Source organism: Oryctolagus cuniculus, chromosome 10 (assembly GCF_964237555.1).
Source record: "Oryctolagus cuniculus chromosome 10, mOryCun1.1, whole genome shotgun sequence".
In the NCBI taxonomy this organism is placed as follows: Eukaryota; Metazoa; Chordata; class Mammalia; order Lagomorpha; family Leporidae; genus Oryctolagus; species Oryctolagus cuniculus.
Genome location: NC_091441.1, coordinates 98,870,944 through 98,895,529, shown reverse-complemented (window position 1 = coordinate 98,895,529; position 24,586 = coordinate 98,870,944). Strand labels below are relative to the sequence as shown.

Sequence of the window (24,586 nt, the reverse complement as noted above, 5' to 3'; positions counted from 1 at the left end):
GAGCCCAGCTGCCTGGACCCAAAGCCCAGCTCTGCCATGAGAACTGGGGCAAGCGGCTCCTGCGTCGAGGCCCAGCACCTTTGGTGTAGCTTGGAGACAGGAGAACCCAGCGATGAGGGGCAGGACTTGGAGCAAGCGGATGTTCAGCTCAACTCAGGCCCGACATTGGCAGGCCTTCGTAAAGGAGCCAGCAACTGTAGGAGTGAATTTTCCTGCCATTTTAGGGGAATCAGCCTGAACCCTGACTGCATCTGTGCAGCACTGAAAAAATACCCCCAGCCCTGCTGCTTGGTACCCCGGGAGAGCCTGATGAGCTCCCCTGGAGGCGGGGCCTGGACAACAAGGCTTCAGGAGCTCCCAGGTGCTTCCAGTGTGCAGCCTGGGTCAGAAGACCATTGCAGTCAGGCAAAGGCGCTGGCCTCTGGGATAACAGGCAGGTCCCAAGGTGGAGCAGGGGGACCAGGAGCCTGGCAGGAAGGGCAGGGCTTAAACCCAGGTCTGGCCTCTGGCTTGTCTGGGGTTGGAGTTGAAAAGGCCTCTCGCAGTACAAAGGCTTCAAGCCACACTGGTGTCCTTCAAGAACCTGCCCTGGCCTGGGCTTCCCATTCCCTGGGAACCAGGCCCACTGAGCCACACTGCCCTCAGCCTTGTCCTAGGAGGAGGCTGGCACTGCCTCCACTGGGCCACCCCTCGCCTTAGCCAAGGGCTCTCCTCTGAGCCGCACAGCAGAGGTACAAGGGATCCCATGCCCACGGTGGCCTTGACGACAGCAGCCCCTGGACTTGTGAAACTGGAGGCTCTTGCTGGGGAGAGTGCTTCACAGAGAGGGAGACTCAAGCCTGGCAGGGGATTGGCCCCACTGCACCCCAGCACCAGCCGAGGGCCTGACATACAGGAGCCCGCGGGCCTGTTGCTGCAAGGAGGAAGCAGCTAGAACGTCTCTCCACATCCCTCCTAGGGCTCAAGACTCTAAGAGGGCAGGCTCCGGCTCTATCTCCCCAGGTAGCCACAGTTCCAAGACTGGTCCCCTCCATGTCCCTGAAGGCAAGGACCCCACTTATTCCCTGACTTGGGGATGCTGGGTGCCTGCATCCAAGGTCCCCCATCTGGCCTCCTCCTGCCTGACTCCTGGCCCCCGGAACCACTCCACACATCTTGGAAAAATCTGTTAGAAACATCTGATTGTCACTGACTAGATAAGACAATGAACTTCTCTCCTGTGCTGCTCAGCTGCCTCTTTGCAAGCCCCAAATTAAAATTCCAGACCAGAAAGAAGGATTTAAATTGGATTATTGGATGGGGTCCAGGGAGAGAGGAACAATGGAGTTGGGGGCGGGGGTCTAGGCCCCCAACACACATCTCTTCATATCAGGCTGCAAACAAATGTGGCAAAAGAGGAAGGGACCAGAGCTCGACTTAAAACATAATTAACACCAAAGGTCCTCTCGAACAATTAAGACCGAGGAGGGGGAGGGGTGGTCCATTCTCACAGGCCTGGAACCAGGAGCGCTGGTTAGGAGGAGTTACCGGCAGGGAGGGCCCTCGGGGCACAAGCACCAGCTTCAGGAACACTCAGCAGGGGGAACCAAGGGCCTGGCTCAGGGTCGGGGAGACCCAGGTTCAAATCCTGGCTCTGCCAAACCCACGTACCTCCGAGTCTTGGTGTCCTCCTCTATGTGGGGTGGCAGGGCCTCCCTCTGGGGCTGCTGTGACCATGACGTGTGGGGTGGGCATGGGGCACAGTGCGGTAAGCCTCTGCTTGCGGTGCACACACCCCATATTGGAGCACCGGCTCAAGTCCTGTGCTTCTGACCCAGCTTCCTGCGAATGCACCTGGGAGGCGGTAGAGGATGGCTCAAGTACTTGAGTCCCTGCCACTCACATGGGAGACCTGGATGGAGCTCCAGGTTCCTAGCTTTGGTCTGGCTTAGCCCTGGCTGTTGTGCCCATCTGGGGAGTGAGCCAGTAGATGGAAGATATCTCTTTCTCTCTCTGTGTGTCTGTGTGTGTGTCTTCAAAATAAATAAATCTTTATTTTTTTTTATTTGACAGGTAGAGTTATAGACAGTGAGAGATAGAGACAAAGAGAAAGGTCTTCCTTTTCTGTTGGTTCACCCCGAAAATGGCCGCTACGGCCGGCGCTGCGCCGATCCGAAGCCAGGAGCCAGGTGCTTCCTCCTGGTCTCCCATGCAGGTGCAGGGTCCAAGCACCTGGGCCATCCTCCACTGCCTTTCCGGGCCACAGCAGAGAGCTGGACTGGAAGAGGAGCAACCGGGACTAGAACCCGGTGCCCATATGGAATGCTGGCACCGCAGGCTGAGGATTAGCCAAGTAAGCCATGGCCCCAATAAATAAATCTTTAACAAAATAAAAAGAAAGAAACTGCCCAGTAGGTGTGTATTTTTGCCATCTTTCTTCCATCGAAAATAATCTGTATTAGCACTGATTGTACACCAGGCCATGGGCTGGAAAGGAGAGACATCTGTCCTCCCCTGAGGGGTAGGGTCCAGCACAGAGGGTGCAAGGAGAGGGGCGGGGCCAGGACCCCCAGGCTCTGGCTGTCCTCTGCCCCAAGCCATTCGAGCTGAATGTTCCTCTAGGGCTGGGCAAGGGGCTTGTGGGGAACTTCCAGTCCTGGGATCCCCAAGGAGCATGGCAAGAGGGTGTGGCCAGGCATCTGAGGTGCCACTGAGGCCACCAGGCCTGGAGGCTACAAATGGAAGTCCTAAAGGTCTGAAGGATGCCTCTTCCCACACAAGTTCAGGGCTGGGTGGGTCGCACTTTGTTCATGGAGCAGAGGGCAGCAAAGCTGGAATGAAGGAAGAAGGAGACAGAGAAGGAAAGGAGGGGAGGACGTCAGGTTGAGCCCAGTTCCTGGAAAGGCCAGGAGGTAGAGTGTGGTGTGCTGGCTAGGTGGGGCTAGCAGACAGGGTCCCATGACCTGTCTGGGAGGGACCTTTGGACCCCACTGGGCTGCTGTCCCAGCCAAGGGGTTGGCTTTGCCTCCTGCAACAGCTCACTTCCCCGACAGTCTCCCTGTACCTGTGGCTAGGAGATCTTGAAGACAAGGCAGGCATGCACTGCACCCAGCTGTGGATCTTCTAGGTCTGCCATGGGCAGGACAACCTTGGAGTCCACTTTCTTTTCTTTTCTTTTAAGATTTATTTTTTTCTTATTTACTTGAAAGTCAGAGTTACAGAGAGGGAGAGAGAAATTGATCTTTTATCTGCTGGTTCATTCCCTAGATGGTCACAATGGCTGGGGCCGGGCTGGGCTGAAATCAGAAGCCAGGAGCTTCTTCTGGGTCTCCCACATGAGTGCAGGGGCCCAAGCACTTGAGCCATCTTCCAATGCTTCCCCAGGCACATTAGCAGGGAGCTAGATGGGAAATGGAGCAGCTGGGACTCTAACCGGTGCTCACATGGGATACCTGCGCTGCAGGCAGAGGCTTAACCCCACACGCCACAGAGCCGGCCCTGGAATCTACTTTCTCCAGGCCTCTGACCCTAGGATGTGGCCTCTCCCCATTCTGAGACCAGGTCACAGCAGGGGTGCCCTGCTGAGGGGCAGCAGGGCCCAGTGCCTGGAGAGAGGGATTCTAGTACCCTCCTGGGGCCTGGGGATTGAGGGGTCTGGGCTGGGGTGGCAGCCCTGATTTGACCCTTCCAGCCTGGACATGGCTTGCATGGACTTTCTCATTTTTAAAAAAGCTACTTTATTGAGATACAATTCACATATCAGCAAAATCGCCCATCTAAAGCACACAATTCCGTGGTGTTTAGCATATTCAGAGTTGTATAACCATTGCCACAATCTAATTTTAGAATATTTTCATCACCCCCAAAGAAACCTTGTACCCATTAGCAAAGCTCTCCCCACCCCTACCCCTCCAGCCCCAGGCAGCCGCATATCTACTTTCCATTTCTGTTGCTTTGCCTGCTCTGGACATCTCATAGAAATGCGATCACACAACATGTGGTCTTTTGTCACCAGCTTCCTGCACTTTGCATAATGTTTTCAAGTTCATCTACGTCACTGCGTGTAGCAAGACTTCATTCTTTTTTATTGGCCCAGTCTACCTTCGACACAGGCTGCACAGCTGCAGGTACCTCTGATCTGGGGTCAGCCTGGACACCTCCTGCCTGTCTCCACAGCACCCACCTAGGGGTCTGCCTGCATTGTCAGGATGGCCCAGCAGGTCCGGGCACCCTGCAGAACCCCTGGGGCTCACAAGCACATCTCTCTAAGGCCCGGGGATGAGGGCAGAGAAATGATGTGCCAAGTCATGGGCAGAACACTTCAGCCTCCAGCCGTCCATGCCATGCCCTCCCCGTAGAGCATCCGGGGCCCCTTAGTACCACAACCCCATCATCAACAGTTCACTCTCCTGGCCAGGGCCTCGCCTAGAGCACCACCCACAAACAGCAGGGGACCCACAGCAATGGCAGACCCTCAGGCGGGGGGAAAAAGGGCTCCCACCTTCATGCCCTCACAGGGCCCCCAACACTCCAGGCCACCCCTCGTGCAGCCCACTCCAGACAAAACCCTCTCGCTCCCACCTCAGCTGCCACAGCCTATGTGGACACAGCTCTGCCCACCACAGCCTAAATTCAGAGGGCCAGGAAGCCATGTGCTGACCAAGGGTGAGGACATGGCACGCAGGACGGGGCTGCTCCACCTGGCCCTGCCTCAGTATGTCCCTAGCTCCCAGCCCCCATGCCTACCTTCAGGGCCTGCACCTTCCTGTCCAGCAGGCTCTCGATGTCCCCGGCCACCTTCTCCACCAGCTTCTGGGGCTCATTCTCCTGCACCTCAAACAGGTTCCTGTTGTCCTTGTAGATCTGGAAGGAAGCAGAGGCCGGAGGTGAGGCTAGAGTGGTCCTACGCTCCCGCGCCAGGGCCCCTGCATGCCTGCTCTGCAGTCTTCACCCCTCCCGACCCTGGCCTTGGCCCCTGAGAGTGAGCATGGAAGACCAGGGCCCTCAGGCACCATCAGGGTCAGCTCCACAGCCTGCGTCGGGGATGAGGCCACTGTGTGGTTGGTGGGATCTGGTTGTCACCGTCATCTCTGGGCCTCGGGGTTCCCCCTGCAGGACCAGGAGCAGCAGCCCCCTTCTTGCTCAGAGTGGCTGTGCAGAGTGGGGGGTGGGGGGGGGCGGTGGGCTGGCCAGAGGCAGGACGTCAGGAGTGATGGTGCCGCTAAGCACGCTATCCACCCACAGGCCCACATGGAGGTGCTCTCACGCCCATGCATGTTTGTACACGTGCACACCCACATGCACATCACACACGCACAGCCAGCCCCCTCCTCCTGCCACGGGCTCAACTAGCCACGCTCCTTGCTGCTGCTGCTACCCCCGGGCATTCCTGGAAACTGTAGCCTCTGGGGGCTTCTCTGTCACTGAGGGCATAGACCATGGAGGGCAGGGACCAGGGCAGAAGGAACAGGTCGGGGGGATGAATCTGCCCGTCCGTCCCTCCACCTGGGGCTGGGGGTCTGTGCTCATGCATATGTGATGTGAATCTGACAGCATGTGTGTGTGCATGTGGGAGACACAGACCAGGCGGGGTGTGTGTGTGGTGGGGGGGAGAGACGGCACTACACATCGGCCTGTGTGCAAGTGCACACAGTTGGGTATGGGGGTGCTTAGGACTTCTAGATGAAGCCTGGGGGCTTGCAGGACTCTCAGAAGCACATTTCTGCCAGAGCCTTTGTTTGTGGCCGGGGTCTTGAGTGTGGGCTCATGCATGCATGCACATGTGTGCGTGTATGTGATACACTCCTGCGTCTGTCTCCAAGCCTGACTGGGTCTGGGTGTCTATTCAGGTGACCTTAGGCAGTTGGGCCCCTTTCCCACGCGAGGTCACAGGCCAAACTGCCATGACTGTGCTGAGCCACCAGGCTGTGCAGAAGGAGAAAGCAGAGACAGAGAGGCGATGAGGGGAGATAAGGAGGGGGCAGAGGCAGCTGATGCAAGACAGACAGGCAGAGATCAGGTCGGCAGAGGGACAGCTGGACGGTGGGGAGATAAGGCCTCTGCCGTCCGACAGGGGGATGGGCCAGGCGCTGCCAGAGCCGCTGCCCTGCTGCCCACCAGTGCCCGGCAGTGCAAGGGTTAAAGCACTGCTCAGAGCCGGCTCAGGCAATCTTCTCCTCCCGCCACCCCCCATCCTCCCGGCTTCTCTTTTCTTTTTGTCCTTCTCTTAGAACAAAATAATTTGTGGTGAAGTCGCTCCTTCCCGCAGAGCAGTGGCAATTAGGGGGCAAGCTGCAAGGCCTGGCCGCGAGGCTGGGGAGGATGGAGGCCCCAAGTGGGCTCCAGGCCAGGCTACTCCCCAGACCCTTGGACGGGGGGCCCTCAGAGAGAGGACAGTGATAAAGACAGAGGGTAAGGAGGGGTCGGAGCCTGGGGGTCACAGGGACATGCAGGGAGCTGCAGCCCAGTGCCTTACGGCTGGGGGAACTGAGGCTCAGAAACAGGAGAGGCTAGGTCAAGGCCATGTAACCGAAGGGCAACACCAGGTCTCCCATCTGCTCTGTCCCATCCTTCCCAGGTTTGGAGACACACTCCCCTTTCTCCAGTCTCAGACCACACCCCACAGCTGTGTTGTGGCCGTGGTCTCAGCCACAAAGGCTGAAGGCTCCACCAGGTGGTACCTTGGGCCCACTTGTGCCAGAAGGGGGTGCAGCAGCCTGGCTTCCAGGGTGGGGGTGGGGGGCTGGTGATGAATTTCCCCCGTCAAGGTCATTGCCAGCGCAGCAGTAGGTCAGGGCAGACCACAGCAGCAGCCACCCCAGGATCCGAGGCTGGAGCCCACAGGTCTGACATCTCTCCTGGGGGAACCTGGGAATCCCTACCCTAGGGCCCTAGGGGCCCTTACAGCCTGGAGTAGTGCCTACACAGGGCTCAGGAGAGGAGGCCTCCAAGTGACAGGGGCTCTTCCCAGGTAACCGGCAGATGACCTGAGAGTTTAGAAGCTGAGACCCTGCCCAAAGTCACCCATCTCTGAATCTCAGTGGCCAAACTATTAGACAGAGAATGGCTGCCCCACCTCACAGGTGGACCCAGGACAGCAGCAGCCCTCTTGTCACTCCTGCTGCTGCTCAGGACTGCTAGAATTCTGCAGAAGGAGTCACAGTCCCTTCCTGCCCCCACCCTCTCTCTGCTAGATCTGTGCACTTACGGCTGTCCAAAGCCATCAGCTTCCATGCCTCTAGCCCTGCTCCCTCCTGTTGGGTCCCCACCCCCACCTCCAGTCACTGTCCTTGTCTCTGACACCCCAGCCTCAGCCCTGGAGGTGATAGCAGGAGTCCAGACGCCAGGACGCCCCTGACAGGGCACAGCAGGGCCAGCTCCCTTCCATCTCCCCCAGTTCCGTGTCTGTGTGCAGCGGATACTCGGTAAATGCATGTGCCCAACTCTCCATGTCCAAGAGCAGCTGAGAGACCTCGGAGCCCAGGGATGGGCCTCTGTCCCGCTTTGTTCCTGCTCCACTTCTACCCAAGGACGGCCTCCTGCTAGCCCTGGTGCCAGCGTTTGGGCCTCTCCGGCCCATCAACATGCCATGAGTCTGCAGGCCTGGGGGGGCCCACTGCCAGCCACTTTTTCGCATACTGCATGAGGCACAGCAGTCCTAGAAGGATGGTCCCCCAGGGCCTCACTCTTCAACGTTCTCCTGGGCCGGCTCCACTTGTCCTGTCTCCTGGGATGAGTCCTGAGCTGGGCCCAGAGTCCCGGGGTCCCTGAGTGACACAGTCCAGGACATGGCCCCACCCTGGAAGATAGGTCATTACCACATGGATATGGTCCAGGGAGGTGCTTTCCACCTGCAGGCCCTGCAGGGAGCCCAGGAGAGCTCTGAGGAACCTCAGAGTGTGGATCCTGACCAGAGCTAGTTCCCTTGGAGCCCCAGCCTCCAGCCCTGCACCTGCAGCCAGCCGGGAGGCAGCAAGAAGACCAAGGGCCACAGAGGTACGGGACCTTGTTAACCACGGCAAGACCGCACAGTGGGTGGTGTCCTTGGCCCAGAGTTAACTGGAAAGGCCCAACATCAGGGCGCCACCTCTCCTCGGGTGGTTGGATGGGGACAGTGATGGGGTCCAGCAGAGCCTTGGGGTGTTGCAGCTCCAAGCCAGCAGTGATGAGGAGAGGCAAGGGTTTCATTCTACACAGGACTGTAGAATGGTAGGGGACCTGTGGGAGAGGGCAGGTGGTACAGCGGCAAAGGGGTTGTGAAACCGGGCAGGGGGCAGGGTGCCTAAAGCCACGAAGAATAATTCTGGAGGCTGTTTGGAACCCCTCAATTCCCCCACCCTGTGCTATGTACCTATGGTCACTGCTCACCTGAATGTCCCCCTCCTTGGAGGACACACCTATCCCCCAGTCACAGAGAGACCTGTCTCTCCATCCCTCCCCTCCCCTGGTGCCAGCTCCAACCCAACCTTCGGGGCCTAGCTATTCTTTGTTAAGAGACACATCTGGGGGCCAGTGCTGTCGCGTAGCTGGTAAAGGTGCCGTCTGCAACCCAGCATCCCATATGGGTGCCAGTTCATATCCTAGCTACTCCACTTCAGACCCAGCTCCTGGATGACAGCCTGGGAAAGGCAACAGAAGATGGCTCAGGTGCTTGGGCCTCTGCACCCACACAGGAGACCAGGAGGAAGCTCCTCACTCCTGGTTTCGGCCTGGCGCAGCCCTGGCCATTGTGGCCATCTGAAGAGTGAACCAATGGATGAAGATATCTCTTTCTCTGTCTCTGCCTCTCTCTCTGTAACTTTGACCATCAAAAAAATAAATAAATCTTAAAAAAGAAGGGCATGTCAAGGCCAGCACTGTGGCATAGCAGGTAAAGCCGCTGCTTGTGGTGCCAGCATCCCATATGGGTGCCAATTCGAGACCCGGCTGCTCCACTTCCGATCCAGCTCTCTGCTGTAGCCTGGGAAAGCAGTGGAAGATGGCTCAAGTCCTTGGGCCCCTGCACCTGTGTGGGAGACCCCAAAGAAGCTCCTGGCTTCAGATCGGCACAGCTCTGGCTGTCGTGGCCAATTAGGGAGTGAACCAGCAGATGGAAGACCTCTCTCTGCCTCTCCTTCTCTCTCTGTGTAACTCTGACTTTCAAATATAATAAATACATCTTAAAAAAAAAAAAAAGAAGGGCATGTCTGACAAGTCTCGGGGTTCCTCAGCTTCCTCTGGGGTCCCAAGCACAGTGCCCAGCTTTGTACTCCCCCAGATGGCCCTGTATAAACAGGAGGACGTGTGCAGGGGCAATGACCTGGGACCGGAAGCCTGGCCCTCTCTGGGCTAAGGGGGCCACCATCATCCCCACAGCTCCCAGCAGAACTGACTGTGACAGGGGGACAAGCTAGCAGCCCCAACACGGCTACACCTGCACCTCTGTACCTCGGACAGCCTCCGGGGGAGACAAAAGGCCTCAAGACAAGTAGCCTGGGCAGATCCCCATCAGATGCATTTTGGAAGGCTCCAGAGAGCCAGCAGCAGAGGGGCCCAGACCTGAGCCAGCACCCAACCTGCCTAGGGTGAGGAGGGAGGTGGGAGGGGAGAGGAACCAGAGATGGAGGAGGGGGATAGGAAGGGAGAAGCCTCAGGAGCACCCCTGTCTGCTGAGCGTTGGCTGTGGCCACCCCGGGCAGGTACTCTACACACTCATCTCTAGCAACCCCGAGGAGAGGTCATTCCAGCGTCCTCTCTTGGCGGACAGGACACTGAGGGCCATCAGGCAAAGCCATACAGTGCAGCTGGGGCCTCACCGGCTCTGTGAGATCCAACGTCCTTGCTTTGGGTTCCAGTCTTGGTGCAGTTCTGTGCCTTGCATCTACCGTTAAACTTGAAGGTGAGGTCGGTGGGAAAAGGGGCTAAGGGATGAACAGGGTGTTCAGCAGTGGGGAGAGGGGCTGGGGCAGGTAGAGGGTGAAGGGGGACTAAGGCCACTCTGGAGGGGCAGGGGCACTGGCAGAAGCAGCCGGAGTGACTGACTGGTAGACCAACAGACCAAGCCCCCAGCCCTGGCAGTGGAAACAGGCACAGGCACGCCTGCAGCTCCTCTCCACGGCGAAGGTGAACAAGCCCCAATCTCTGGAAAATTAAATTAGAAAGCAAATGGAACAAGTGAGATGTGACACAGGCTCGGCCTCACTGCTGGCTGAGTTCTTGGAGGCCTGGGCCTGAATTGGGGTCCAGCCAGGTGGCCCAGCATCCCAGACCCCGACCCTGTTCCACCAGCCCAGGGTGCTGGCAGGGTCCGGGCACAGGGGACCTATGGTAGGGGGCCTTCAGAGCATCGGGCAGTGCCAGGAGGAGGCCCACGCCGCTCAGGGGTGTGCTCCCTCCGCAGATGCCGTGTGCCTCGCAGTCGCCGGCCCACTGCAGGTTAGGCTTGTGTTGAGTCAGCTGCATGTGGCGTCCTGTCTCAGTCAGGGTCTGTGCACTGTGACACCAGCTGTCACATTGTTAATCAGGTAAGGACTGCCTGGGAGGAACACTCTACCTGGAAGGGATCATAGATGCTAACCAGGCCATGACAATGTGGCCTGGCATGGGCTATGGCGGACACAGGGGCAGCATGGGAGCAGGGGCCAGTGCTCCTGGCCGGCTGCCTGTAGCAGGGAGGATGTGGCCCTCCGGGGTTGGGAGCCCATCAACAGCACCCTCCTCCCTGCACCCACACTAGGCACTCACTGGGATCCTCACGAGCCCAAGGTGGGTGAGAAGGGCCCAGTGGCCCCCAGGTCCCTTGGCTGCCAGAGGCAGCTTCTAGAATTTCCTGCCAGCAGGTTTCCTTTTACAAAACTCAGAGGGGCATGAAGGCCCCGCCACCACCCCCAGCAACGCCTCCCTGTTTTTAAAGTTAAAGTTTAGTTGACTGTCATCCATTACCGCAATTAGTACATTATGTCTAATTATGCAATTAGTGTAAAAAGTGCACTTGCCGCTGAGAATGGGAAATCACGCCGCCTCGTTACGCTGTAAAATCCATGTCATAAAAAGGCTCAATCTCTTGTTTTTCAAAAGACACAAAAACCAACACAAAACAATAAACCAAATCTTCCCAGCCAGCTTCCCCGTGGTGGTCCCAGCAGACCCCTACCTCCGTGAGGCCTCTGCACCCTCCGCAGCCCCCGTCTCCTATCCCAGAACACAAGGCCCATTCCTGGGCGTGGCCCTGTCCCTGCTCCTCTGACACTGACTTTGAAACTGTGGTGATACCGAGTACCCAGCTACTCTAGGCTTGGCTGGGAGCAAGCGCCCTGGTGTTAAGGCCTGGATCTCGGGCGAGAACGGTCTGGAGGGGTAACCCCTCCTACAGCTCCAGAAATGAGAGGTCTTCTCTCTGAGGTTCCTGATGGCTACTCTGAACAGATGGGTACACTCTCAAGTATACTGGAGCAAACTGGAGGGATTTTCTCACACTCAGGGCTCCCAAATCTGGGAAACACTGCCTGGATAAGTAGTGAGCACCCTGTCACAGGGAGTATGCAAGCCCAGCTGTCAGAGATTCAGCACAGAAATTCCCCCACAGCCACAGTGTTTGGCTGCTAGGTAGTCACCCTCAGGAAACAGCACTCCGTGGCAGGGTGCCTGTGTGAAGGCTACAGGCTGTGACATCATTTTCCCTAGGTTCTGGCCCCTGGTGGTTAAGGAACGCTCTGGGGACAGGTAGAAGGTAAGAGGGGAAAAATGACAGGGGATGTCTCCCCACTACTAGTAGGTGACAGCCCCAAACGGCCCAGTCCATGGAGGGGCTGAGGAGGGAACATACTCCAGTGTCCCTGCCTGTCCTTGTCAGCATGGTGCATACTCCTGTGCACCTCAAAAGCAAATGCTGCAGGACCAAAGCCACCCGCACCCCATCTCCAAGGTCACAGGCTAGGGGCCACTGAGCAGCTTCCCTGAGGCCCTGCCTCCAAGCTCTCACCACTCCTTGATGTGAGATGCTCAACTGAGGCCTGGGGGTGAGTGAGGCTATGCTGGGGAGACACTGTCACAGACAAGACCTGCCCGGGCTCGCAGGGTGACCACTGACCCCTGAGCCCAGACACTGTGTCCACAGAACAGAGGATCTGAGACACGGAGCCCCCAGCAGACCAGGGCCCATGGGACATCATGGCCTTGCAGGTGCAGCCACCAGCATTGTGTACCCTTAGGTTCTGGGTGTGCTGATATGCCTGGGTGCCGACCACACGCTTGCAGGAAGCTCTTACCAAGGCAGCTGGGTGGGGGAGAAGGGGATCCCACCAGAGAGACACCTGTTACCTAACGTCAAGATGACAGTCTCTGGACAGTTGCAGCCTATAGGGCAGGGAGGAGAGCTGTGGCATGGCCCAGCCACTTGGATGCCAGCCATGGGGACGTCTAGTGCTCCCCGTCCTCTCATTTGGCCTGGAGAGCAACAGGGGTAGGCGACTGGAGCTGGAGGGGAAACCGCACTATAGGCGAGATCCAGGGGCTCCCGCCTGCTCCCTCCCTGGGCCGGGAGCCGCGCCGGCTGTCGAGGCAGCTGGGAGGGAAGCTGTGCCCAGCACACCAGCTGGCAACGGGGGAGTGCGAGTAAACAGAGCCGCACTTTCCCGGGTGGCGGCCGGCTGGTGTGGGCGCCCGTGTTGATGGGAAACAGACTGTTTGTGTCGGTGTCTGGGCCCCCTCACCACCCACCCTGGCTCCGCTCTCTCCGCTGCCTCCACCTCCAGTTGGCCCCGCCTTCCTTCCTCCAGGATTCCTCTGAATCTCTACTGCAAAAGGACAGAGACAGTGACGGCAGGGCCCTCGGTGTGGCCAGACAGGACTCACCCCACTGAGTCATCCTACCCATCCCACGGGGCAGGCAGGGCTGGTATCCCCTAACAGCGGGAGGAAGCAGGGCACTGGAAGAGAGGCACGTGGATGGGAGACTGTGAGGCAGGGAGCGGAGGTGCCTGCCTTCCTGCGCTTCTCAGACCCCAGCCAGCAGCGCCAGGCCCTGGGTGCCCTGGGCTCTCCTGCTCCCCAGATAAGCCTGGGCTCTATAACTTAGTGCACTGTCTCCAGCAGCCCTGGCTCAGCTTGGCCTTGGTCGAGGACAGCGCCCTCGGAGCACAGCCCCCGGACCCTCCCTTCCATCCCGCAGCCCGAGGGCAGAGACCGAGGGCCTGGGTGCTGCTTGCCTTGCTGCCTCTCCAAGGCTGTCACCCTGTGAGCCTCCGTCTTTGGGCCTGTAAGATGGCGGGTTAGCACAGGGTGCTGTCCTCCCATGCCTCAGAGCAGCATGCCGGGAGGGCGAGATGAAGGCTCTGGGAGCCAGGGAGTGGGCCGGGGAGGACTCCTAGTCACCTCAGAGCCCCATCTAAGGTGGCTGACCCTGGCAGAAATTCATACCCTAAATTCTTTCACGAGTTAGATTTGTGGCTCAGCCTAAGGTATGATTCTGAGGGCTGGGGAGCAAACGACAGAACCCTGCTTCCCCGTCTGTGTGGCCTCCACTCCGCCCCCAACAGCACCGATAGCTCACGGTGGGCAACTCTCTGTAGGGCTGGGGCGGATCCCCCAGGGACTCCACAGTCACTAGAAACTGACCATGCCCCCGAGTCTCCAGCTGGGTTTCAGGGTGGGGGTGCATCTGACTTTTTCTGTTCACCTCTCCCCATGACCTGCGACACCCAGGAGTCACTCAGCAGCTGAGTACCTCCTCCTCTTCCTCCTCCTCTTCTTTTTTTTTAAGTTTTATTTATTTTACTTGAAAGTCAGAGTTACACAGAGAGAAGGAGAGGCAGAGAGAGAGAGAAAGAGAGAGAGAGAGAGAGAGAGAGAGAGAGAGGTCTTCCATCTGCTGGTTCACTCCCCAATTGACCACAACGACCGGAACTGTACCTACCCGAAGCCAGGAGCCAGGAGCTTCTTATGGGTCTCCCACATGGGTATGGAGGCCGAAGGGCTTGGGCCATCTTCTACTGCTTTCCCAGGCCATACCAGAGAGCTGGATCAGAAGTGAAGCAGCTGGGACTCGAACCGGTGCCCATATGGGATGCCAGCACTGCAGGCAATGGCTTTCGCTACTACATCACAGCGCTGGCCCCATGGCTCCTCTTTCACAGATGCAGAACCTCAGATGCCAGAGGGTCAGACTCTGTCCACAGGGGTGGACATGGTGGTAAACTGAGTTAAATCACCACTTGGAACACCCACATCCACAGGGTTGGGTTTGAGTTCCACCTCCACCTCTTATCCAGCTGCCTACTAATGCATCCTGGGAGGCAGCGGGTGATGGCTCAGGTGCTGGTTCCCTGCCACCCATGAGGGAGACGTGGATGGAGTTCCTGGCTCTTGGCTTCAGTCTGGCCCAGCCTTGGCTGTTGCAGGCATTTAGGGGAGTGAACCAATGGATGAAAGATCTCTCTCTCTCTCCACTTTTCAAATAAACAAAATTAAAATTAAAAAAAAAGAATCTGCCCAAGGGAGAGGCACCCTAGTCTCTTGTACCCATAGCCGAAAGCCCCAGGTCTGAATTCCAGCCCCTCTCTTTCCTGGCTGTGTGGACTGGCACCGGCCCTCACCCCCAGAGCCACACAGACCTCAGCCAGGCCATCCGGGACCTGCTGCCAAGGTAGAATGTCACATGTGCAGTGCTGGCTTCCGGTGGGGCCTCTCCCAGGGCTGTCCCCAAAACCCTGAGCGCCTTCCCTGCCCCATCCTGTCCTACAGGGACCAACTTTCTGGCCTCACAAGCTGGCAGTCTGCCCGTGGCCGCTGAGGCTTGCTGCTGAAGATGTCACCACCAATGACAGCACCAATGACAGCCGCGATCACAATGAGAGGCTCTGCCAGGCCCTCAGGCTGGCTGCTCTTGTGAAGGCATGACAGGTGTGGGCCATAAAGGCAGAGGCTGCCGCCTGCACGGTGTCCAGGGCCCCTTCCAGGAAAAGGCCATCCTGGGTCCTGCCCCACAACCACATACACACACACAGTTCCAGGCACATGTGCCTGACCTTGCTTGCTCGCAGACCAGGTCACACACTCCAACCTCAGGGTGCTCACACCCAAGACCCTGGAGGCCACCCGCTCATCTTGCTCTTGCCTTGCCCTTGGGCTCATGGAGAAAGCACCGACTGATGGACCTGGCCAATGCCACTGGATGCCCAGCAGACCCAGACCTGGGTCAGGCTCTCTGGGTCCCTGCCCCCATCTAAAAGGTGGTCTGTAGCCATCTGAAATGTTTTAAGCAGTGGAACTTTGCTGAGGCTGCATTTAAAGGTCATGGCCCCACATCCCCTGCTGAACACATCCTGAGAGGTTCCTTGCCTTGTGGGTGCGGGGCCTGGTGAGCGCAGGACAAGGCCTGACCGAGAGTGGCCTCTGAACCAGGGTCCTGGGAGAGCCCAGCTGAGCTCCCTGCTGTGTCCTTGCTACAGGCTGACAGCAAGGCCTGAGTGTCAGGCACTGATGAGGCCGTGGGCACCAGCGCCAGGCTGGAGCTGCCCATGGTGTGTGTGCAAGCGCACGGGTGGGGCACACCCACACCGGGCCCTCTCGTCCGGCTCCTGCCTCAGCACCTCCCGGCTCCATCTTTCTCTCTCCCTTGGTTTTCTTTTTCTTTCTCTCCTGCTCCCAGTTTATAGGCGCTTCTCGAATTTTATGTATCCTTGTAAGTGCCTTTAAATCTTCCAGAGAACAAGTCAGGAGTATAAATAAATAAACAGGACCAAGACACCATGGCTCTGCACACACCAGAGATACGCCTAGAACAGTGACACGAAGGCACTGAGGACACACACACAGTGGGGACACGCACTAGAGGGGACCGGCTCTCCCCCAAAATCCACAGCCTCTCCCTGGGCCTCCAGTAAGGCTCCTGCTCGGGACCTGAAAAATGCAGGGTGGTCGCCATCCAAAGGTTTCTCAAAGCTTGGGATCGGTGGTCTCTGGACCCAGTCTCCAGTGGGTGCTCCTAGGCAGGGCCCCCTCTCTACCTCAAATTCCCCTTACTTCACAGTGGGGGAGGGGAGCAGCCCCTGGCTTCTCTCTGTGAGCGCACAAGCCCCAGCAGCCCCAGGGGCCGGCATTTACCTTCCCTGCGTCCCTGCAGTGTTTGCCATGCAAACGAACTGTGCAAACACAACTGGCAGACGCCATGTGGGCAAACACCAGGAGGGCCCCTTGCCTGAACAGCCATGAACTTCTAAGTAAGTGTGCTGTGCTCAGGAGAGGCTGGTGCAGCACCCAGGTCCCCTCCGGGTGGGCCACCTCCTCACTGCCCAGCTTTCGGGGCCACACGGTGGGGTGATGATGTTGTGCGAATGGCTACCAACACTGAGGGTGCTTGATGAAGCATCGAATCCTCACGGGCCCCAGGGTCCCACTGCACAGACGAAAAGACGGAGGCAGGAACAATCGGCAGGGCTGGGCTTCAGTGACTCTGTGGTCTAAGCACACAATACATGCAGGGCCCATACCATGCCCTGCCCCCCACTCCCAGGAACCAGCTGTGCGGCCCACAAGATCCAAGGCTCTCCTGAAGCCCAGCTCTGCCCCACAGCCCTCCTGTGGGAAGCCACTGGGACTGCCCCTCAGCCATGCTCACTAGGCCACCAGCCCTGGGCTGTGAAAGTCAGCAAGGCACAGCTGAGTGCCCTGCTGGCAAACTCCATCCTGGTTTTAGGTTTTGTTTTGTATTGATAGAGACAGAGGGAGACAGGGAAAGAGATACAGAGAGACACAGAGAGAGGGAGAGACACAGGCAGACATACACAGAGCTGCCACCCACGGGTTAACTCCCCTATGCCTGCAGTGGCTGGGACTGGGCAAGGCTAAAGCCAGGAGTCAGGAACTCAATTCGGGTCTCCCACATAATGACAGAGACCCAGGTATTTGAGCCATCACCTGCTACCTCCCAGGATGCATACTAATAGGAAGCTGGATTGGAAGAAGGTGTAGGACTCGAACCTAGGCACTACAGATAGGACACAGGCATCCCAACCAGCATCTTAACCACTGCACCAAATGCCTGTCCTCCCTCCCCTCCCGCTGTCCATCCTGTTTTGAATGTTCATTGAGATCTCGCTCTTTTTTTTTTTTTTTTTGACAGGTAGAGTTAGAGAGAGAGAGAGTGACAGAGAGAAAGGTCTTCCTTTTCTGTTGGTTCACCCCCCAAATGACCGCTATGGCCAGTGTGCTGTGGCCAGCACACCGTGTCAATCTGAAGCCAGGAGCCAGGAGCTTCCTCTTGGTCTCCCATGCAGGTGCAGGGCCCAAGCACTTGGACCATCCTCCACTGCCTTCCCAGGCCACAGCAGAGAGTTGTCCTGGAAGAGAAGCAACTGGGACAGAATCCAACGTCAGTGCCACAACTGGGACTAGAACCCGGGGTGCCGGTGCCACAGGCGGAGGATCAGCCTAGTGAGCTGAGGCGCCAGCCGAGATCTCGCTCTTAATGAAAGCTGGGAAACCCCTCGCAGGAATCCAGCCCCTCCAGGATAATGAGCCCTAATCCTTTGCCTGTCCATTGGGCCCTCCTGAATCTTCACTCTGTTCAGGGGACTCATCCATGGGGCCACCATACCCCAAGGTATCAGAGGGAGTGGGTATGTGTGCGTGTGTGTGTGTGTGTTGAGGGGACACATGACTAGGTCTATTAAGGGGGGCTTCCACTTGCAGAAAGCCATCCTGATCATGCGAGGCTGCATGTCCAGGACCTTAGGCTACAGATGGGTAAATGGAAGGCTGAGTGGGAGGGGTGAGCATCAGACCCAGCTTCCCTTCTGCGGCCCTCCCCGGGGTTGGCTCCAGAGGAGGGTGCAGGTAGATGGGCCAAGGGCACGCTCACCTGGCAGACGCACAGCAAGCAGAGGTGGAGGCACTGAGGGCCCGCTGGAGAGAGGGGTCACAAGGGGATGGTCTGCTGGAGCGAGCTCTCTGAGAAGCTGGGGTCACCTGGCAGCCTGGGCGCTGGAGGCCGGGGTGCCCACACACTGTACGGCCTTGTACCCTCCAACTCCCACTTTTCTGTGGCCTGGGCATCCATCAGGTCCCAGCAGCAACCGTCCACTGTGCCCCCACCTCCCCTGCCCTGAAACCTCCAGCAGGAGGGAGGAGGTCTGAGCTTCCAGCTCCACCAAGGACTCCCTGAGCGGGGAGGCGGGGAGGGCAATGACGTCAGGAGGACAAGAGCAGAACAAATTGCCCCAATTATGTAAGGCAGCCCTGCGTCCCCCAGGCATGGAGAGGAAAGCTAGGAAGTCTGTCTTCCTACCCCACCCACCCGTGCCTGCCAGGCAGTCCCTCCAAGACAGCCCTCAGTGATCCCCTTAGGTCACCCAGGGGTGCTGGGCAGGGCTCAGTCACTGCTCCTCTGAGCACACCCCAGCTCTGTGGGTTTTCCTGCTGCAACCCTAGGCTGGGCAGTCTCCCTGCCTCCCTAGACCACCACCCAGGTTGCTGTGGAGCACTGAGCTCCTCCACAAACCAGCTGTGGACCTGCTGGCCACACCTGTACTACATCACAGCTCAGGCCTGCACTTCTCAGTGCCCCATAGGAATCAAAGTAGGAAGCCCCCCACTAGAACTAGGATTAGATCCCAGAACTAGGATTAGATCCAGACCAGCACGGCCTCCGGGCTGCCCTGCCACTAGAAGGGGGAAGACCCCCACTAGAACTAGGATTAGCCCAGAACTGCCACAACATGTGCACAATGTGGCTTCCCCCAGCCCTAGGGCCTGGACCCCTAGAACTCTTTTTATTTTTTATTTTTTATTTTTGGCAGGCAGAGTGGACAGTGAGAGAGAGAGAGACAGAGAGAAAGGTCTTCCTTTTGCCGTTGGTTCACCCTCCAATGGCCGCCGCGGCCAGTGCGCTGCGGCTGGCACATCGCACTGATCCGAAGCCAGGAGCCAGGTGCTTTTCCTGGTCTCCCATGCAGGTGCAGGGCCCAAGCACCTGGGCCATCCTCCACTGCACTCCCGGGCCATAGCAGAGAACCGGCCTGGAAGAGGGGCAACTGGGACAGAATCCGGCGCCCCGACCGGGACTAGAACCCAGTGTGCAGGCGCCGCAAGGCGGAGGATTAGCCTATTGAGCCACAGCACCGGCCCCCCTAGAACTCTTATCGCCCCCCCTCATCCCAAGGCCAGCCCTTGGGAAGCCCTAGAGGTGGCCCAGGCTGAAGCCGCAAGGTAATGACCATGGCTGTGCTTCCTGGCCCCTCCCCGGCTCTGCAGAGGTCCCTGTGACAGGCCTGGGAATACGCTGCCCTGCCAAGCAGGCTGGGAAACCCCATTCTACATGGAACACGCTTTGTGGAGCTGCCAGCACTCCGTGCAGCTCTGGCTATCAGGCTCTTTGCGTTTACAGTGCTGGCAGGTTTAGGGTTGCTAAACTGCAAATTTATCTCCTGCCATAAATCTAAATGATGCAGGAGCCAGCGTGTGCCTGAGCGTGCCTGTGGGTGCACGCTGGAAGCATGCTTGCATGGCACACAATGTGGCGTGCTTATGGGAAGGGCAAGGGTGTCCCTATGCCCAGGGCAGGTATGCATCCTGGGGTGCGCATGTCCAGGTTTATGTGTGCATGTGGGAGGGGCTTGCAGTGAACAAGATGGGGTGCATCCTTCCCTGAGTACAGCCCTAAGGCCCCTGTGTCCTTTGGTTCAAGTCCAGCACACACTAGGTCACCAGGAACACAGGTGTGCACAGGTCTGTGTAACCTGAAGCAGACCCTGGCCCTTTTTCCCACCATCTCAGAGGGACCGGAGCTCAGCACTAGTCACACGTTCAGAGCCAGGCTGGCCACTGAGCCCATGGACACCGAGCCCATCCCTTTCTCTTCCCTGATGTTCCAGGACAAGATTTCCCTCCTCTGAGTGTTCGGGGGGAGTGACAAGTGAGTCCCCAAAGAGGCCATCCCTCCCGCCCACCCCCACCCACAATGCTCATGGCAGGTGAGAAAAACCACTGTTCTCTAAACATGAAATATAAAGCCCAGTTTCCTTCAAACAGGGCCCGCCTCCAACACCCAACTCCACACACGGATTTGTTGAAGCTGAGAGTGCAAAACCCTCGGCTGATTACTGGAGCAAGCAGGTGCCTCCGCCCTGTGATCCAAGCCCAGATCTGGGACCACGCCGTGAGCGCAGATGATGCTGTCCGAGGCGGGCAGGAAGAGGGCAGCGGGAATCAGGTCCATATGCTCCTCGTGCCCAGCTAATGGGCTGACAAATTAGCAGGTCTTCTCTCCAAGAGGTGATGAATGAGCAGCGGCCCAGGAGAGCGGGGGTTGGGCCACCTCCCCACAGCACCTGTAGGCTCAGCCCTGATTCTGCCACAGGGAGCCCAGGGGGTAGAGGCGGGGGTCAGTGGGTGACTCTGAGCTGGGGGCAAGGGGAGGACAGAGAGGGCATAAAGGGGCAGGACCATCCCCAAACAATCCCAGCAGGAAGGCCCAAACCCCTAGGAAGGAAGCTGATCCCTGCCCACCCCAGGCTCCGTTCAGATCACCTCTGACCTGTGCAGAGTGGCCCTAATGCCTGGAAGAGAGGGGTGGCCCACCAGGGAGCCCGTCCCAGGGGACTGCCTACCACACTCCCCACGGTGTAGACTCCGCTGGGTCCTGGGGGTCACCACAGGGTGGCTGCTTCTCCCACAAGTGCTATGCAGGAGCCAGGCAGGGCTGCCAGAGCCAGCGAGAGCCCATCACAGAAGGGGACCAAGCAAAGGTGGAGCCCTAGGCTTGGCCAGTCCTCTGGGGGCAACTGGGCCCAACCGTCACTTGTCTTATTTGCCTCCTGCTCATGACAGTCTCCTGCGCCAGGCACGCAGCACACCTGAGGCGAGGAGGACTCCCACCTTCCGGTAGCCGAGCCTTGCCTGCTCCCCCTGACCCACGGCCTCTGTGCGCTCCCTGTGCAAACAGCCCCCAGCCCTGTCTGCCGTGGCCCCACCGCCCCCACCAGTGTACACAGAACCTGCCTGCTCTCTCCCAGGGGCTGCTAATTCCTCGCCAGAACTGCTCGGACGTGAAATTGGAGTGAGACAATGTGTGTTTAAGGAAATGAATCTCGAATCTTAAGAGGCTCGGGGAGCCCGCCCTGCACCCCCGGCACCCCGCCCGCCCACCCAGAGCCGGGAAAGGAGCACTCGCTCTCACGGAAGAGAAAGGCGGAGGTGACGCTTAGTGCCAAATTAACAACCGCCACAGCCAAATATTGTACTTGCCTCCAATCTTCCTTTATTTTTTGAAAGAAAAGGCTTTTACAATGCGAAAGAGGCTGTTGGCACACCAAGGCTGATGAGCGTTTTTAACAGGCGTGCTGGGCGCGCATGCCTGGCACACCTCACCTTCCCCTCGGCGTGCTGTCTCCCCCCCACCCACAGCCACACCCAGCAGGGGCCACATGGGCTGATGTCATAGGTGCTGCTGTCTGGTGTGGCTGGGAGTCTGACACTGCGCCAGTTTTGCATGTGCCACCTGCTTCTGGGCTGTGTCCCTACCTACGCGGGACCTTGCGAGCTCCCCAGAGCTGAAGTCTGAAACCACACTGCCTACAGAGGCCTCGACAAACGTGAACCCTGCAAGGGCTCCTGCCCACCCCTGCTGGCCCTGAGCGTGCCCACCATGGCGGCCACCCTGCCTGCGCTCACCCTCCCACCACCTGGGCACTGTTTCTGAGGCTGGGCCTCTGGCCTGTCTGATCCCCATTCCTTGGTCATTTTGTGGAACAAACACCACCAGTAGTGCGGGAGTCCAGTCCCTGGGACCAGCCTGACTCCCTCTGCCCCTAATTAATGAAGCCGCAGCCCGGGCTGGGCCCCTCCGTAGGAAGCACTTCTACCCCAACCACTTGGCCACGCACCTTGACTTTGGTGGGATTTTAACAGCAGTGCAGCCTTAGCCACACCTCCTGTTTCCACAAGGCCTCGATTTCTTTGTCTAGTGAGAGGAGGGGCAGCCTGTTCCGAGTCCCTGCACTCTCTCTCACCTGGATGGTGACTGGAACCTGCCCCTGCTCCACACAAGAACAGCTGTGAGCTCTTCCCACCCTCAGAGCTCAGGCCTAACCTCTTGGCAAGGTGGGGACATGAAGCGCCCCACGTACAGATGGGACACAGAGCTAAGAGAGCTCGTGGGTCTTCACAAGGTCCCAGAGCTAGTAAGGGACACCACAGAACCAAGATCGGAGCTGTGTACACCTGCACACAACGTCCATCTCAGAGCCTAATTCCGAGGGCATCGACACAGAGTGTGACAGGTGCAACCGATCAAACGTTTGCCCATTGTGAAGGAGATGGCTACCTGTGAACGGGTGCAATATTTCAGGCATTTGACAGCCACAGGCCAGTGTAATTATAAGGACTGTGGGATGGGATGGCTGTAGCTGGGGGCTATTGCTGCTTCAGAGAGAGACAATGAAAGACTCAAGTGTGATTAATCAAGAATTTAAGGTGAACCGGCAAAGAGGCCCCCTTAGCAGCTTATAAAAACTCTCCTCTCCTGCAGTCAGAGTGAGCGAAGCTGTGGGTCAGGCACAGGACTTAATTACAAGTCAAAGGCCCTCGGGGGTGGGCATGGGAACACGCTCAGCCTCAGCAAGCTGGAAGCACCAAGACCAGGAGCCTGACAGGATAAGAGTGAGGCCTTGAGCCTTGGGAGGGGAACATCTGAGTCATGGCACTCAAGAACCTGGAACCACAGACCCTCTGGGCTCCCTGAGCCTGCAGAAGGAGCCCCTTGTCTCTGGAAAGCCAGGACTCCCCCTTGGCTGGGAGAAGTCGCAGGTGCCCCATGTGCAGACCCTGTGTGTGAATCTGTTTCCAGGAACAGGGCCCAAGACAGCCTCAGTCCTCTCCCAGGGTCCAGAAAGCGTCTGTGGGCTCATCCTCCCATCACCAAGACACGCCCCCACCCCCGCACAAACCAAAGTCCTGCTGCTGCCAGGCCCTCGTCCCTCCTTTACCAGAAATGCTCAAACCTCTGCCCTCGGCTTCCTCCACGGAGCCTTCCCCTAAACCCTGATGTGCTCCTCTGTCCCCCTCCTGAGTGCTCACAGCCTCTCCGTCTGCATTCCCACCCGGCCCACAGTCGACAGCATGTCGCCTGACTTCTCCCTGCGCATCCAAATGTCCCCAGAACAAGGCAGAGCCGTGTCAGACCCAAGGCCATCTCCCCCTCTTCCAGGCCCAACCTGGGCCAGGCTACCAAGGCCTGAGAAAGCCCTACCACGGGGGCTGCTGGGCACCCAGGGACCCAGGCCTCCCCTTTTCCACCCCTAATTCTTGGATTCAAGCACCACCCCCTTTAAGGAGGTCTGATAAATTGGCCCTGGCACAGGTGAAGAAATCAAAACTCTAATGGGAAATGCCCATCCAAGGTCCCAGAGATGGGAAGGGGCTGACATGCATTTGAACTCGGTCTGTCTGAGGCTTCCTGGCCACCATCTCTGGGACTTCCACTGGAAGGGGCAGACTTCAGGTTCTGGGAGCTTGGAGGCAAGGGCTCCCCTTGGGTTAGAGATGGAAACAGAGTCCATGGAGGACATGTTGAGGGGCTCACACAGGGAACCCCAAGAAGAGGGTGCAGTGAGGGCAGGGGCCGGTTGGCAGGTGCAACCAGGGAGTCAGGACCCTGGCTTGGGGTGCTGAGTCAGGGAAGGGAGCTGTGATGGGTGGGAAGGTCGTGGTGGACACAGCCCAGGCTCGGGTCCTGCATCTGTTCCGCCCTGCCCCCCACCCTGGCTTGCTGAGCCCCATCTCGTCCCCAGGTTCCGGTGCCTGCTCTGAATGGCCAATGAGGCCATCTGATTGGCTCATCAAGGGCAAATAATAGCTTTTGCTGAATTCAGCTGCAGCCAATCAGAGGCAATCAAGCACACAAGAGGCCTGATGGGCCACGCGGGCACACCCACAGGCACCAGACTGGCCCCTCAGCCAGGCTCCGGAAGCCTCCCTCCCCCACTCCTGTGTCTGAGCACTGGGGTGGGGGTCAGGGGAACCGAGGGCAAGAGGCCTGAGGGGGAAAGAAGGGCCCGGGACCCAGCTGGACTGCACAGCATTTGCTTGGCACCTGCTGTGTACCAAGAGTGCCGAGGAAGCTGTCTGCTGCTGGAGGAGACTCAGGGCACGCAGGGGGCTCACGGGCGGCTCAGCCCCTGGTGCCTGGGGAGGAGGGGGCCCTCCACGTCAGCCGCCCCCAGCCTGCCCTTCTCCCTGTTTCTGTGCCCAGCTATCACCTCCTCCCCAAAGAGGTCCTGGGAAGCAATTTTTCAATCTCCGACTGCAAACACTAATACCGCTGAAGCTAATTTTACAGATTTCCACTCCGAAGCCTTGCCTTTGTCCCAGAATCCCTCAGCCTGGGAGATTAGCAGTTTAGAGACTGGAAAAAATAAGGTGTTTTAAAATTCAGCATAAAACTCTCTCTTAGACTCACTGAGCTAAAAAAAAATTTTTTTTTCTTTGATTGGGAAAGAGCCTGTTAGGGAGGGAGGAGCCAGGTCCAGTCCTTGCTCCACCAGGTGCTAGAGGAACGGCGTTGTGCTGGCCCCAGCCTGGCTGTTGCAGCCGGATGGGGGGGGCAGGCCCCACCCTCTGTGCTGGGCACCCCGCT

At 58.3% G+C, this 24,586-nt stretch overlaps 1 protein-coding gene across 11 annotated transcripts in view; it reads right to left on the bottom strand.

Annotated features, from left to right (window-relative positions):
• Positions 1-24,586, bottom strand: part of CACNA2D2 (calcium voltage-gated channel auxiliary subunit alpha2delta 2) — a 135,152-nt gene that overhangs the window by 64,509 nt on the left and 46,057 nt on the right. For all 11 annotated transcript variants that reach the window (XM_070050771.1, XM_070050768.1, XM_070050770.1 and 8 more), the window contains exon 3: positions 4,726-4,842. In XM_070050771.1, coding sequence (XP_069906872.1) covers positions 4,726-4,842 — 117 coding nt within the window. The remainder of the gene's footprint in view (positions 1-4,725; positions 4,843-24,586) is intronic.